Raw genomic sequence first — 16,664 nt, 5'->3', positions numbered from 1 at the left:
CCTGCGGATCGGTTTTCTTAAGGCAGAAATAGTTAGTTGCGCCCCTAAGGTTTCTAAATGCGCTACTACATTTTTAAATTTAAGAGCACAGGTGCTCCTTGGGGAAAAAGTAAGCGTCAAGCCCTGGTTAAGATTTTAAAGGACTTCAATATCACTAATGAAATATAAGCATGTGATTGTGAAATCCTATGTACAGAGAGTCAGGGAGACCCCCTGTTTGGGCATAGACTTGAAAATGCACCATTCGAACTTAAATAGTTGTAATTCATGAATGCAGACCAAAGGTTGGTGTTAGGGCTGCGCAATATATCGAAATTATCGAAATATTTATTTATTTATGATTTAATGCCATATCAGCAACAATGGCTATATTCATGGCAATCAACAGTATCACTTCAATACATTGTTTACAATAATTTAACAATTTTGTCCTAAAAACAATCCCTATACAAAATCAGTTATATATACCAATAACAACACTAATTACATAGAATCTTTCAATTTAATATTTGACAGAAATTCTAACATTACTCCAGGAGAAACCTTTTTAAAAATGTCTGTTAATGTGTTTTCTGAATAAAACCGTTCTCTAATATTATGTAAAAAAGGACATTCTATTAAAATATGTTTTACACTCGTGAAATTCTTACACAGATCACAAACCGGTTTGAAATTATCGAAATATCGCAAATGTACATATCGCAATATGCATATCGCAAGGGTACGCAATGTCTGAATGATTTTAATAGGCTACTTCAACATTGTGAAAATTGTATGTTTTAGGTCGACGCATATAGCAGAGAATAGACTGAGCACACGACTGTTACTCATGTGACTTGCTTGACGTTAAAAAGAGTTATTAAACACAACTTGCGAAAAACAACTCCTTGCAGTCTCGCGCACCGAAACGTGCGCACAAGCCATTCTTTTTTTCTTGTCTTGTTACACACTCGAACTGTCAAATACACACACAGTTATGTCTTGATGAGTATTCATGTAAACACAGTCGGTTATGCTTTAAGTGAACGATATCAGTTGGGGAAAGAAATAGATTTTACACACTTTAAAGCAATATCGTATCGCATATCGCATTTTTCTTCAATATCGCACAGCCCTAGTTGGTGTCACATAATAGACACATAATACAAAACACAGTAAATTATAAGCAATGATTATTGTGTTTATAGTGCATATCACACACCATATGCACTCCTGTAACTTTCACCAGTGCGGTGATGACCTCACACCATCTCATCTCACAAACGCGATATTGTGGTGATGCGGAGATATATATATATATATTAGGGCTGCAACGACGCGTCGACGACGTCGACTACGAAAATGCGTCGACGGCACATTATTTACGTTCTAGAATAGAACAGAAGATCTAGAATAATGGCGGCTTCTGCTCCCGGGCATAGTGAAAATGATCATTTATCATATAAAGCCAGACCGCGACATTCAAAAGTGTGGGAGTACTTTGAACAGAAGCCGAATAAAACTGTGCTTTGATCGCTCTGTAATGCGGTTTCACACTGCGCGCGTGGAGAGCAGGAGCTTTCACACTGCAGTCAGTGTTGCCAAGTCCCGTTTTTTTCCGCGGAATTGGGCTACTTGTACACTGTGTCTCGTGTCCGCGGGTTGAAGCGATCCCAACTATGTGATATTTAGCCCCGGGAATGAGAATTTTAGCATGCAGCCCTGCTAAAAAACCACACATATTTAACCCCCCGAACGCGATGTTTACCGGAGAACCTCCCCGAAACGCGATTGGGCTTGTTTTGAGTAACGAATGGGTGGGTTTTGTTGTGAAAACCTGGCAACCCTGCCAGTGTTCTCTCGCGCAGCTGAACCGTGGCGCATGTATTGCAACAGACGGCCACATTTTCCGGTGTTCTTCTCCGACCCCAGTACGTCTCGTGCCTTTATTTATTATGGGCTGCATATATCTGCTGTAAATGCGACCTGGTTCCCCTCTGTCCCAAACACATATGCATAATAACATGCTGTATATAGGTAGTTTGCATGATTAAAGTAACATTAAAGTGAAGATATGCCTCTAGTTTTAATCATTTAAATGTGTCTTTGAAGTTTGGGCAAACACTTCTGGCAGCTTTAGTCGTTGTTTATGCACATGTATCTTCAAAATAGACGACTAGTTATACTATATTAAAACTATGCTGAAAGCTCCTGTATGTGAACCTTTTGCAGATAAATACAAGTGCATTTTCGTTTACTATTGACACAAATCAATAAGTAAATCATACTCAACTACTAGCCTATAGTAAACAACTTTTCCTAATTAGGCCTACTCTGTATACATTTTATGATGAATAGTATCATTATATATTATGTTTAAAAAGCTTCTTGTGTTCATACATTTGATTATAAAATGGCATACTATGTACACTACCCTTCCTGAAATACAATTAATATTGTCATCATTCATTGATTTCATGTTAAAATAATATACAAATTCACTACCCTCTTTGAAATACAATAATCGGGAAAAAAGAATCATAAGATTAATCCGGAAAAATAATCGTTAGATTAGTCGACTAATCGAAAACATAATCGTTAGATTAGTCGACAGAAAAAATAATCGTTAGTTGCAGCTCTATATATATATATATTGTTGTTGTTGTAAATATATTGTTGTTGTAAATATTTATTTTGAAGCAATATTCTCACCAGTGTTCAATCAGCTTTGACATATTTAAATCGGCATATTTGTGATATTTTTACCTTTTTATAAAGGGCATTTGCGCCCTAATCTTATTAAATATAGGCTATGCTTCAGCTTTCCTTTTATATTCTCACATTTGATCTTTAAATTAAATTAGAAGAAGACATTATAGGGCTGTTACCAATCAAATTTTACATGTTACAGAACATAGTTCGATTAATGGCACGTCATTACGTCCCATTGCCACACTATGCTGTCCGGCGTCCAATCATAGCGTGACTTTCGTGGGTCTGTTTAAATCAATGGGCTCAGGCAACCCGCTGTAACTTTACCTGCGGGTGTCGCTGTTGGACAGTGTGACTTTATAAAAACGAGTGAATTTTATACTTTTTTTAATGAGATATATATACATTTTTTTTAATATATTATATATTGTGTCTTTCAGGTTTTTTTAAGAGAATGCCCATCTTGCCTCCTTCTTGACAGCCTACATTTCGAATAATAGTTTTGATTAATGATGAAAATGAAGGTTTCAAAATCGTGATTGTTTGGATTGTTTTTTTTCTACCATCAAGCCACAAGCGTTCACTGAATGGCCATATGGCTCGCGAGCCTAGAGGTTCCCGACCGCTGTTGTAAGCAGACAATTATGAATCTGGGATTACAGATCCAAAATTATTGTATTTTACTTTTACAATGAGCAGAATTATTACAACACAAAGAAAAAAATATATAGTCCGTGTCCGAGTGAGCAGTCACGCACCATAGCAACACGTCATGGCAACGACATTTGAGACTAAAAGATACGTAAAAGATAAACGGGAATTTGAGCGCATTGTTACTGTTTTGTACGCGCGGTTATATTAATTATAATTCAAATTCTGTTTTATTTGTCACAATATTATTGATGATTGTTTAGAGGGGCACTTTTTATACGAGCCCCCAAAGCCCTCCCCTCTGCACTTGTCTGGTGTGTGTGTGTCCTGTCACAAAATGCGGCGAAAACTCCTACACAACGTTAATAGTTAGATAAGGTGTGTACGTGTCTACAATGCACTTAGATAATGCGACTAAAATAGGCATACTCCACATGTCTTAATCCGATTTTTGTTTAATTCGAGTATGGCTTTAACCGGATTAAGGTAATTAGAAATTGCTGTTTACATGGTAGTTTCTTAATCAGAGTATGGTCTTAATCAGATTAATATCGGAGTATTGTTGTCCATGTAAACGTACTCACTGAGTCGATTCGTTCAAACGGATGATTCATTCAGGCAGGCCCTGTCCCAAATGGCACCCTAAACCCTCACAGTCCGCACTTTCACGACGTAATGCCGCTTTGACTGCTGGGAAGAAGTCCGCTGTGTAACCCACACCAGTGCGGCTTCGGCAGAAGTGCGCATATCGACCTCAAAGGGGGCGCTCGCAAGACCTAAAATGACAAATGGGACACCCTGTGCTCTCAAGACCGAAAGTGCACAGGAAGTGTGCCATTTGGGACAGGGCCGCAGTCGTTTATGAATAGGTCATTGAATCTTTGATTCAACCTATTCACTCAAACGCTGGATCATTCAGTAACACACACTGTTGCTGTGAGAGGCGTTATGGTTCTGCTGGGATCTTTGTTTGGAACTATTTTCGCTGCTGAAATAGAACAAAAACAGTCAATATTGCATCTAAAATGTAAGTGACTTAATGTTATTGTTTATGTAATTGTCATATGAAATCAGTGTCACGTTTTCAACCGTGATGGTATTCAGGAAAACAGCACTCTTGGTAATGTGACGTTGCAACTGTATCATATGCTATAAATATAAATAAACTAGGGGTGCTCCGATTGATCGCAACCGATCTCGATCGGTCGATAATCGCTTTGGGATGATTGATCGGCGGTCTCCAAAAAGGCCGATCTCATGAACCGATCGCATGCTGACGACACATAAAACCCGCACCTGCTGTGAGAGCTAGGGCATGATATGCAGCGACACCGTCTCATTCTCTTTCAGGCGCGGGTAAAATAATTATAATGCTGAAGGTGAGGTACAATTCATATTTCTATATTAAATAACTTACGCAGACATTTGAAAACTTTCTGTGGTACGCAAGTTCACAAACAGCGCGCGTGAATCACCGCGTGCTCTCTCTCTCCCTTTCAAAATGCTCAAATGGCTTCACATCAGCACATCGCATGTGCACTAAAATCCAGCTGCACAGTTGACACAGGATTTGCCACTTTGCACAATCGAGGCAGTGTCGCATCGTCACTAAAGTTTATCATTTGCATTTATTTTTAAGTCTTGCCAGTGTTCAAACTGCTCAGCACTTGCGCGCTCTCCAGACCATGCGCGCGCACACACACACACGCCATCTCACAAAAATCTTGCGAGTACAAATTGCGCTGAAATGGTCAGATACACACAAATGTAACTACTAAATGACCGTCTTAACGAGTATGCACGTAAACCCCGTCGTGACTCGCGAGTGAACATTTGTGCAACTGTAACCGCATCCGTGTTCGCTCTTAAAGTGACAGGCATCGAATAAACTGCTGCTGTCTCTGAGTTTCTCTTTGTCTTGTGTTGTTTGATGAACCTTTATGACACTCACTGCTCTTGAATGACTAACTTTTGCAACCTTAAGTGTAAGGATTAATCTAATTTAATTTATTCAGGGAAGACCAATATTAATTTACATTTGATTTCTTATTAAATGTCTTTAGTATTTCTTACCTCAATACTAATGTTAGACCTACCTGAAAAATTGTCTTTAAAAACAAAAATGCAAATCTGAAAAAAATCTGTCACTCACTTGTCCGAGTAAAAAATTAGCTTGTCCGGATTTTTTTTTTTTTTTTATATAATCTATTCTGAAGCGGTGTTCAATCAGCTTTGACATATTTAAATATGCATATTTGTGATATTTTTACCTTTTTATAAAGGGCATTTTTCCATAATCTTATTAAATATAGGATATGCTTCAGCTTTCATTTTATATTCTTAAATTTGATCTATAAATTAAATTAGAATAAGACACTATAGGCTGTAACCAATCAAATTAAATTATTTACACTGAAAAATTACAACTGCATTAAATAATGTTATGAGATTATTTTAAATATTTTTGAATATACAAATAAGAAATGTTGGAAAGATGAGACTAAACCAGCAGTAGGGGGCGCAGGTGACCGTCTTAATGAGCGAGTCATTGAGTCGATTCGTTCAATTCAATCAAGAATTGGGCGGTCGTTGAGGTCATTGAATCAAATGTTGTGAAATTGAGTACACCCTCCTGAAAGTTACTAAATAAAACAAAAACAACATTTTCTGGTGTAAGTTCAAGGCAATTTTTGATCAACAGGTAAGAGAAGTCATTTCTTGACCATTAAAAGTGTTTTATAGCCCACTGAACCATTCCCAGACTTAATGCTTACAACAATTGAACCACTTGGGAGAGAACTGTCAGGAGATTTATTTATTTATTAGCACAAAAGAGGACCGTGGTACAAGAGGATCACCAAATCATTGTTTAGGTGTGAAAATATGACAAACGTAACAGAAATTCAAAAACAATGGACTTGAGTGGACAAGGCCACTGAAATAATCAGGCCTTCATTTAGTGAGGAGTGATTTTTTGCTAGGCAAAGAGTAAGAGAAAGTCCAAGTGAGTGTCACAGAGCCAGCAAACGCTATGAAGAGAGTGAGTGTTTATCTGCACACACTTCATGTAAAGTACACAATAAAGAACATCTCATTCATTTACAAAAATGCCGCATTTCATCATGATATATTTTATCAATCCACTACATCGCTCTGGATATAGCCCGACTGAAACAGAGGTTAACGCTAATCAAACGCAGATGGGCTGTCAGAACCTCAATCCACCTACAAACAGAAAAATTATCCCATATTTCCATCAGGAACTAACCGCATTACTCACGCTACAACTATCCGGCCCTTAAAGTCCCGTAAACAGATGAGGTTTAACCCTGCGGTGGATTAACTCACTCAAACATTGTGCAACATGACAAGCTGCCACATTCCTTCCTCATTGTATTTGAAGATTGAGACTATTTAAGTTGACCTTGGAGCAGGTCGGGGGGCTGAGTGACCTCAGAATGACTACCCTAATATTATTTTAATATCTAAAAAACGGAAGCAGCACAAACGCAGCTTTTACCGGCACAAACGAAGCACAAACGATTGAGGCTATTTGAGGTGAATTTGGAGAATGTGGGGGGCTGAGTGACCTCAGAATGACCTAAAAATGTTTTTTTTTATATCTTAAAAACCAAAGCAGCACAAACGAAATTTTTTATGGCACAAACCAGCACAAACGGAGCACAAACGATTGAGACTATTTTGCCGAAGTTTTGCGTTGGGTGAGGGGCCAACTTCACGCAGGTCCTGTTTTCCGGGGACAGTCCCGGTTTTTAGTGTCCTGTCCCCTGGAAATGTCCAAAAAGCCCAACTAACATAGCCTTCTGGTTACCAGAGCAGTCCTGTAGTGATTCTTTTCTTTAACTGCTGCAAACTACATTGATTACTCTGATGCGCGCCGCTACTTTAGCCATGATTCGCCAAACATTCGTACATATTGGGGTCTTTAGCGACCCGGATCTATAGATCTCTACCTGTCGCGATAATACATAAAACTCCTGATATTAGAGCAACAATTACAGAAGAATAAAATAAAGCATATTTCGTTAGCGTTTGGAGCTTGGAAGGGTTCAGTTTGAGCAGATGTTTTACACCATCAGAGCTCATTTCCCAGTATATTCTGCATCTGGATCATATTCACCATCTCAACATCTTGAAAATCAATATTTTGATCACTGACAGCTTCTTTCACCAGATCCAGCCTCAAGTGACAGTAATATTTAAATGTGTTCAGTTCTTGCTCTGCAGTAAATCTGAGCCATTTCAAGTTTTGCAGATTATAATTATTATTGTGTGAAACGTCACTTCATCAGTGTGTATCAGACATTGCCACCTTGTGGAATAAAACTGAATTGCACTTATTTCGTCATTATAGATTAATTTATTATTGTGCAGAAAAAGAAAATACGTACACTCTTACACACCTCGGGTCGTTAGCGACCCTATACAATTTTGACAAAAAACTAGTGGAAAAACAGGCATTCAATTATAATTGTATTATTTTTTCTTGTTATATTGTTTAAAATGGAAAAAAAAAATTACATTTGCAGAATTCAGATACAGTACTTTGTGCTCAAAATGAGCCTTTAATGTTAAATAATTAGCCTGATTACATTGATTTACACCCGATATATTTCTAAAATACTAAACATACTCAGGTGAAAAATACGTACTATTAAATGCATTATAAATGTACTTGAGTATGTTTTTAGTACAATACAAATATACTATAATGCATCTTTAATACATTTGATAGTACGTCTTTTTCACCTGGGTAAAATAACATTATACAGTATAATAATGCCAATAGTGATTACAGTTAGAAAGTGTTTAATATCTTACACATAAATCTAATGAGGGTGTAATGAAGCATTTGGAGCTAGAGAAAATTGTATAAAATCTGGTAAACTTTCATAGATTATTTTACAGCAATTCCATGCAAAGATGAAAAAATAAAAAGCGATCATTTTGATTCACGACTTGTACTTTGAACTGCATAAACCGGCCGAAAAACAGTACAATCATTTAGACACAAAACTGTGATGGTGCGTCTCACAACAATAGTGTCAATCGGGTCACCTGACTGTGGGGGAAACCTTTTATATAGGTATATATAAATATATAAATTTATATTCAATATTTGGCGGTTTAAATGGCCACTCGAGGTCTCTGTGACAGTTTTAAAGCAGTCTTTAAGACCGGTCACATCCGTCACACTGTTTTTCCTCATTAATGCCAACACGAAAAATACAATAAAATGAATATTTCCTGTTCACTTCTTCATTCAGTGGGTATTATTACTTTTGCTTTACGCCGTGTAATTCACAGAACTCATAAATATGTCATCACCTAAAACTTAGAGACTTTTGTCACGTCCATAACGCATGTATATTTCCCTCATCTAAAATATAAAACGCGTGTTTAGACTGACAGTTTTTTAATGTCTGGACTCCTTTATTAAGGGACTATGAATAAAAGAAGTGTTCAATATATTGATATTAAATGCCCTTTAATGACATTAACTCTTCTGGTGACAGTTACATTGATCCTTTAATACAAATAAACAATTACGCTAAGAAGTGGAATAAATGAATGCTTGAGGTATCTATTAGCATAATTTCTTCCCGTATTTTATGTTTTACTTATATTTGTGTATATCTGTGTGTGTGTGTTATAAAAAAAACCCACAACAATTTAAAAACATGCAAAAAAAAATTTGTCCCCTTTTTTAATTGCTAGACAATCTAAAGTGAGATTTCAATTATATTTTGACACTGAACTTGGAAATGAACTCAGTTTCCATTTTAGAAATTTAGCATTTCTACTGCCACTGTTTACCTGAGAGAGAGAGAGAGAGAGAGAGAGAGAGAGAGAGAGAGAGAGAGAGACAGAGAGAGAGACAGAGAGAGAGACAGAGAGAGAGACAGAGAGAGAGAGAGAGAGAGAGAGAGACAGACAGAGACAGAGACAGAGAGAGAGACAGAGAGAGAGAGAGAGAGAGACAGAGAGAGAGACAGAGAGAGAGAGAGAGAGAGAGAGAGAGAGACAGAGAGAGAGACAGAGAGAGAGAGAGAGAGAGAGAGAGAGAGACAGAGAGACAGAGACAGAGAGACAGAGACAGAGAGACAGAGACAGAGAGACAGAGAGAGAGACAGAGAGAGAGACAGAGACAGAGACAGAGAGACAGAGAGACAGAGAGAGAGAGAGAGAGAGAGAGAGAGAGAGAGAGAGAGAGAGAGAGAGAGAGAGAGAGAGAGAGAGAGAGAGAGAGAGAGAGAGAGAGAGAGAGACAGAGAGAGAGAGAGAGAACCCGGAAGACTTCAAAACATGCCGCACTGTTTATTAATAATAATACTAATAATATAATACATGATGAGCTCGTTTTCTAAAGTGCTAACTGATTAATTCCCTTAACACACACTAATGAAACTAAAACAATGGCCTAATTAAACACAACTGAGCTCAGAAAGTGCCACCAGAAACCGTCAGGACAGAAATGAACACAGCTGACACGATTAGACGCTCCTCTTACCTTTCAGTAACGATGATTTATTTCGCTATGGTGTGAGTGTTTTATTCCCGAGATGTTTCGAGTCGTTCTCCGGCAACTCAATCATAACTCGAGCTGCCAAACATCCGCGATCGTCATCGGTGTCGCCACATCCGGTCGGCGTGCGCCACTGTCAACGTCTCTCGTTTTATTTATTTTATTTGTATGTGTTGTAAACGCATTTCCTTTTAGTTGTGTTATCTTTTTTGATGTCCTGTTATGGTTGTAAATGTGTTATGTGTGTCTTGAATGTCTAATAAAAAAATAATAATATTTGAATCGTTTAATCTGGACTTCAAATGGAAATCTGCCCCATCAATAACGATATAATGGTTAAATATAAATTTCTGTCAATTAAATCCACTGTGAATGGATTAGTAACGATGAGAAAAGGAACACATATCACGTGACAGCAGCGAACTGAGTTAAAATAGATTTTGAAATAGCCTTTTTTTAAATGACAAAAATGTGCATGTTGGGTAACTGAGTAAACATCAGGTAAAGATTATCTTGATGAAAGACGAACTGGATCTTGTGATTCAGGGCTTTTCAAGCCTTTAGATGCCCGGACCCCTACACATGAACGTCCTGGTGTGAGGGACCCCATCTGTCTTTTATAAACACCCAATTAAAACACTAAAAATATAATATTATACATAACATAAGTTTCTATTAAGTTACTTAATTGTATATTTTTCTAATGTACTGCTAATTTCATCATTTATTTGTATATTTAAATCCAATTTTTTTATTAATTTATATTAATCATTAATTTAATAGATTAATAATTTTTTATTTTAATCAAATTTTTTATTAATTTATTTTAATATAGTTAAATTATTGATTTTTTTAAAATATTTTATTATATTCATTTAACATGTAATCACTTATTTATTTATTTATTTAAATCAATTTTTTTATTTATGTACTTAATTGAATATATCATTTAATATAACTTTTACACGTTAATTTAAGGTAATTTATTTATCTATTGTTATTATATTCACAGTTTTACTCTACTGTAAAAATGTGGCTTTTCCACATATATTTATTTATTTACTTTCTACATTTTTATTTCAATCATTTATTTATTTATTGGAATCTAATTCATTTATTCACTTAATTTTATACTTACTTTTCTCTACTTTTAAGCACATTTATAAATAAGAAATTAATTTTTAAATGTATTTATTTATTTACTTATTTTATTTATTTTTGTGCATGTTAAATTAATATTTAAACACTTATTTTAATCTTATTTATTTAAATGTTGTTTAAAATGTTTTTTCTCTAGACTTTTCCACTGACCCCCTGTCACTCCTTTGCGGCCCCTGGGGGTCTTCACTGTACTGAAAGGATTAATATGCATTAATATTTATATCTAATTTATTACTTTAATAGTTATACATAACAGACATAACCTAATATTGTGTTGGTCCCCCTTTTGCTGCCAAAACAGTCCTGACCCGTCGAGGCATGGACTCCTCTAGACCCCTGAAGCTGTGCTGTGGTATCTGGCACCAAGATGTTAGCAGCAGATCCTTTAAGTCCTGTAAGTTGCGAGGTGGGGCCTCCATGGATCAGACTTGTTTGTTCAGCTCATCCCACAGATGCTCGATTGGATTGAGATCTGGGGAATTTGGAGGCCAAGTCAACACCTCAAACTCTTTGTTGTGCTCCTCAAACCATTCCTGAAGCACTTGTGCTATCCCACCCACTAACAGGTGATGAAGAGATCATCAGTGTTATTCACTTCACCTGGTCATTATGTTATGCCTGATTGGTGTATACATGATACAAATGTTGCATTTCGACCAGATTTACAGTTTTTATTACATTTTATTACCTTCTGCTGGGATCAGGATAATCCTGATTTTTTTTAATTTTTTTATCAAAGGTATCCCAATCTTACCAACCCCCAGTTTCACAGACAACGCTTGAGACTAAACTGATGCATGTCTGAGCTGTTTTAACTCAAAGCATATCTTAAAACATCAAAGCACATTTATAAAAGATACTGAAATGTCCTAATCCTGGCATAATCGAAGAGAAATCCAGGCCCTAACATTTTGAACACCAGAAACTGATGCTTTGATCCAGATCCAAACCAAGACTGGATTTTGTGATCTAATCTGATTTCAGAATCTTTTGTGGTTACAGAGAACCGTAAAAGTGTAAAGTACAGATAATTGTGCTTAATGCTCACATGCTTTTAGTCAAATGCAGGTTACAGACAAATACAGATACCACAAAACCTTATGATGCATTCGTATTTTATTTTCATGGATGTAGAAAGCGTTTAACAGCGGACATTCTTCCTCTTGACTCTGGGTTTTTCAGTCTCTAGCTGAGCTCACAGATAGTGATGCTGGAGCCGACTCCAGACCAGAAGCGGAAACTGGCCAAGAGGGGGCCGTCAAAATGTGTGTGAACGCTACATATCTCTTGGGCCTGATTGTGCGAGACCCGATAGAAAGCCAGCACACCGGCCTGCTGGTCCAGGTAGACCCCGATACGCCTGGCTTTGGGACCGACCAGTGCGGTTTCTTTCCCAGCATGCCACATAGAGAAAGCCTTGCCGGACCAGTACAGGCTCCAGGATTGCGTGTTGTGGCCCAGTCTGGCACTGTCCTCGGCTGCTGAGCGCGCCATGTCTTTATACGCCACGCCGACAGTCACCTGAAGACAGCCAATCAAACAGGGTTACTTTAAAAATACATTCCGTCGCGGTAACAAATTACTTCATAAAAAAAGTAATCCAAACACTACAATATGAAAGAAATGTAATCTGATTACTTTTGGACTCCTTCATGGTTGCAAATGTGAATAAAATCAGGTAAAAAGCAGTATTTAGGAGAAAGACTGTGCGTGCACCAGAGGTGGCTCACGGGATCATGACTGGCAACAGAGCCATCTGTGAGATCCGCTGTGTAAATTCTCCGATTTAAATCTACGTACCCAAGTGCACATTACAATAATTGTAATTCTCAGTGTTACGTGTGATAATTAGTCATGTGCCGGAATCAAATTTTCATGTTGCGATTAATTGCTGAAGCTTTTATCGCGGAATACGGTATTATCACGATATCGAAATTCATTGCAAAAAAAGTGTTGTCATACTATAACAGGTTTAATAACTTTCTTATAACAAAAAGAACCAAACATTTAAATACATTCAAGCAATACACAAAAATGTATAAAGTAAACAAATGTTTCAAACAGATTAAAGACCTAAAGAATTATAAAGAACAATAGGTAACACTTTACAATAAGGTCCCACTAGTTAATGCATTAAAATCAACAAATAGCTACCTTTTTACAGTTATTAGTTATTAGTACAGCTGCATAAACTTAGCCATTATGTTTAGACTGTGTCTTAAGAACTAATTTGACACACTAGCAATTAGTCAAAGTTAATCAGTCTAACTTTTCTGATTCAAATTAGACCAATCTAACTTTAAATGTAACTGACTTTAAAAAGTTAAGAACAGTCTTGAAGAAAAAAATACACAACTAACTTTTAAGACTAGTCTAAGCAGTTTATGCAACCGGCCCCTGCTGGTCCATTAAATAATACAGTTACAACTTTTGATATTAATGTTATTAAATGCTGAAATTTACATTTAACTAAGATTAATACACGTTTTAGAAGTATTTTTCATTGTCAGTTTGTTAATGAATGACCTAATGTTAAATAATGTAGCCTTATTGTAAAGTGTGCGACTGAATAACAATCAGAACATATTCAAACAATATCTAGGGCAAGTAATTTAGTTCAGATTAAAATATAAAATGTTTAAGTTAGAAAATGAAGTGTAAAAAAAGCGCAGTGTAAATAGTGGTCAACCGATATATCGCGAAGGCCGATATATCGGCCGATATTTGGCAATTTTAAAATATACGTTTTTTTCCTTTTTAGCCGATGTGTTAGAAGCGTGCCAGACTTTTATTTTGACGGGTGGCGCTGAAAACGCCAGTGCCTGATCACACAGCTCTCACATTCTTCTCTGTCTTCATTAATATCACTTCATTCTTCTAATAGTTTCATTATTAGTCAACAGTCCTATCTAATACGTTATTATATCGACCTGTTAAACAAAGAAAGTAAACGGTTTGCGAAAAAGTATAGCGTTTGCTTTTATATCAACGGAATAGACTATAATAGTTTCTCATTTACCGTCAACATTCAGCTCATACGCATCTACACCGTTAAAACAAATCTCTGAATATCCAATAAACATTTAATTTCACAATCCTTTCAGACTGAATCGCATCCAGCCGTGAGATCTTCTGAAGTGCGCATTTGTAGCCTGCATGAATGTATTTCTGTGTGTGACGGATCAGCATCTCCGTGCGAAGTTCAGCTTCAGCTAAAATATGCTGCGCTATATTCATTTGACCACATTGTCATATTAACGTCATTTACACAGTTCGGTGTGTAAAATTAGTGCTATCTTGTCTGTATGTGTTAGCCTACAGTGTTTACTTCCTCTTCATTCCTATATGTTTAAACAATTACTTTATTTGTGAAAAATACTGTAATATGATTGCAGAATCAAGAAGTTGACATTTATTTTAAATATTTATTTTTAAATTTGTATTAAATATTAATTAAAATAAATATAAATAATATATATATCGCCCATTGGTCACCCTGCGCTCTAAGATCTCAGCATCGGCCATCAATAAAACGAAATCGGCCGACCACTAGTTGTGAATTTCAGCTCTTCCTCAGCACTTGATACGAACAGTAAAGATGTCGTTCATTTTTCCGTATCAATTCCAGCGCAAGTCTCATAGTGCATCAAAGTGGATTCTCAGCGCAGAAAACAGCGTCTTCTCTACAACTACAATGTTCGAGGGCGGGGAAAAGTAGACGTTGTTCGCCGGCAGCAAATGAAGACCATAGGCTGGAAATGTGTACATTTGTTACATAGGTTTGTAACAGGAAGTGAGGCTTGAATTTCTGATAACTGGTTTCGGCAGTTTAGAATTTAATAGTTATTTTAGGAGACCATTTGTTGTGCACTTTGAGCTTTACAATTTTGCAGACCTTTTACATTCACAAACAGCTATAATACACACTGCATTAAAGGAAATATCCAAAAAAACATAATAGGTGCACTTTAGAAATACAACTTTATGCTATGCGCAATGTACACACACGATAAAAGTAAAATAACCCTTTGGGATTTTTTAAAAACTTTGTGTAAAAAGTGTAAAAATGTTCCCAATACAAACAACAGCTCCTATGAATCTTGACCGTAAGGATTCTGTGCGTCAAAAATGAAACATTAAAGGGTTAGTTCACCCAAAAATGAAAATTCGGTCATTAATTACTTACCCTCATGTCGTTCGACACCCGTAAGACCTCCGTTCATCTTCAGACACAAATGAAGATATTTTAGTTTAAATCTGATGGCTCTGAAAGGCCTCCATTGGAACAATGCACAGTACACTCTCAAGACCCTTAAAAGACACTAAAGACGTCGTTACAAAGTCCATCTCACTACAGTGCTTCTACAATAACTTTATAAAGTGACGAGAATAGTTTTTGTGCGGAAAAAAACCCTAAATAACGACTTATATAGTGATGACCGATTTCAAAACACGGCCTCATGAAGCTTCGAAGCGTTATGAATCAGTGAGTCGATTCAGCGGTTTGAAGCGTTATGAATCAGTGAGTCGATTCAGCGGTTTGAATCGCCAAATTTCAGCAGTTTGGCGGTTTGACACGCGATCCGAATCATCATTCGGCTCATTGATTCATAACGCTTCGAAGCTTCATGAGGCCGTGTTTTGAAATCGTCATCACTATATAAGTCGTTATTTAGGGGTTTTTTTGCGCACAAAAACTATTCTCGTCACTCCATAAAGTTATTGTAGAACCACTGTGGTGAGATGGACTTTGTATCGACGTCTTTAGTGCCTTTTAAGGGTCTTGAGAGTGTAACGTGCCATTGTGCCAATGGAGGCCTTTCAGAGCCATCAGATTTCAACTAAAATATCTTCATTTCTGTTCCGAAGATGAACGGAGGTCTGACGGGTGTCGAACGACAGGAGGGTAAGTAATTAATGACAGAATTTTCATTTTGGGGTGAACTAACCCTTTAATGTTGTAAATATAAATCCAAACGTTTGAATAGTTACCCTCTGTCCCGTCCACTCCACCTCCCAATAGTACGCGCTCCCGGCCAGCGGCTCCACACACATGACCTGCCTCCAGTAAACGAAACGGTCAGGGTGATCCGGATAATTCTGGTTGTCCGTGCAGAGAGCCGCCTTGCGAAATCCATCAGATAAACGAATCTGACGGAAAGCAGTATTGCGGTCTAGTGTAAGCTCGATGCGGACTGAAAGAAAATACACATGTTAAATATTTATAAAAAGGAAAGAGGGACATATTTGTACAAAATCACTAACATTCGACTGATAATCTCACATTTAAGCAGTTCCTCTCTGGTTTTAGGTGCTGGTTCAGACAGACAACAGGATGCTGATCCTTCCACTGTAGAAACACAGTAAAGATGAAAAACATGTCACATTTCACCTCTTGTGTGCACTGTACGTAATATATGCATATTTTAGGTAGTGATGGGACAAACAAAGCTTTTCAAAACTTTGAATCAATTGAACCGGCAAAACGATTCAGTGTTTTGAACCCCCCCTCCCAGTCAAAACAGTGTAAATGCAGCAAAAACTCAACCAAACATGCATAAAAAACCTTTTATAAACCAATTACAAATGTCTTTACAATATGGGTCACGCGTTT

General features: G+C 36.9%; 2 protein-coding genes across 3 annotated transcripts in view; both read right to left on the bottom strand.

Annotated features, from left to right (window-relative positions):
* The window catches only part of pcsk7 (proprotein convertase subtilisin/kexin type 7), a 47,113-nt gene extending 37,099 nt beyond the window's left edge, over positions 1–10,014 (bottom strand). The window contains exon 1 of one of the 2 annotated variants that reach the window (XM_079823941.1): positions 9,875–10,014. The gene's annotated coding sequence lies outside the window, so the exon portion shown is untranslated. The remainder of the gene's footprint in view (positions 1–9,874) is intronic. The other variant, XM_079823942.1, reaches the window with a different exon arrangement.
* Positions 10,015–12,150: 2,136 nt separating this feature from the next.
* ftr86 (finTRIM family, member 86) overlaps positions 12,151–16,664 on the bottom strand; it is a 33,328-nt gene continuing 28,814 nt past the window's right edge. The window contains exons 8-10 of the mRNA XM_079823420.1: positions 16,335–16,400; positions 16,043–16,245; positions 12,151–12,571 (exon numbers count right to left, since the gene is read on the bottom strand). Coding sequence (XP_079679546.1) covers positions 12,236–12,571; positions 16,043–16,245; positions 16,335–16,400 — 605 coding nt within the window. The 3' untranslated portion in view covers positions 12,151–12,235. The remainder of the gene's footprint in view (positions 12,572–16,042; positions 16,246–16,334; positions 16,401–16,664) is intronic.

Source organism: Gobio gobio, assembly GCF_949357685.1.
Source record: "Gobio gobio genome assembly, chromosome: 8".
NCBI lineage: Eukaryota > Metazoa > Chordata > Actinopteri > Cypriniformes > Gobionidae > Gobio > Gobio gobio.
Note: the sequence above shows the minus strand (reverse complement) of the source record. Positions and strands in the feature narration are given on the sequence as shown.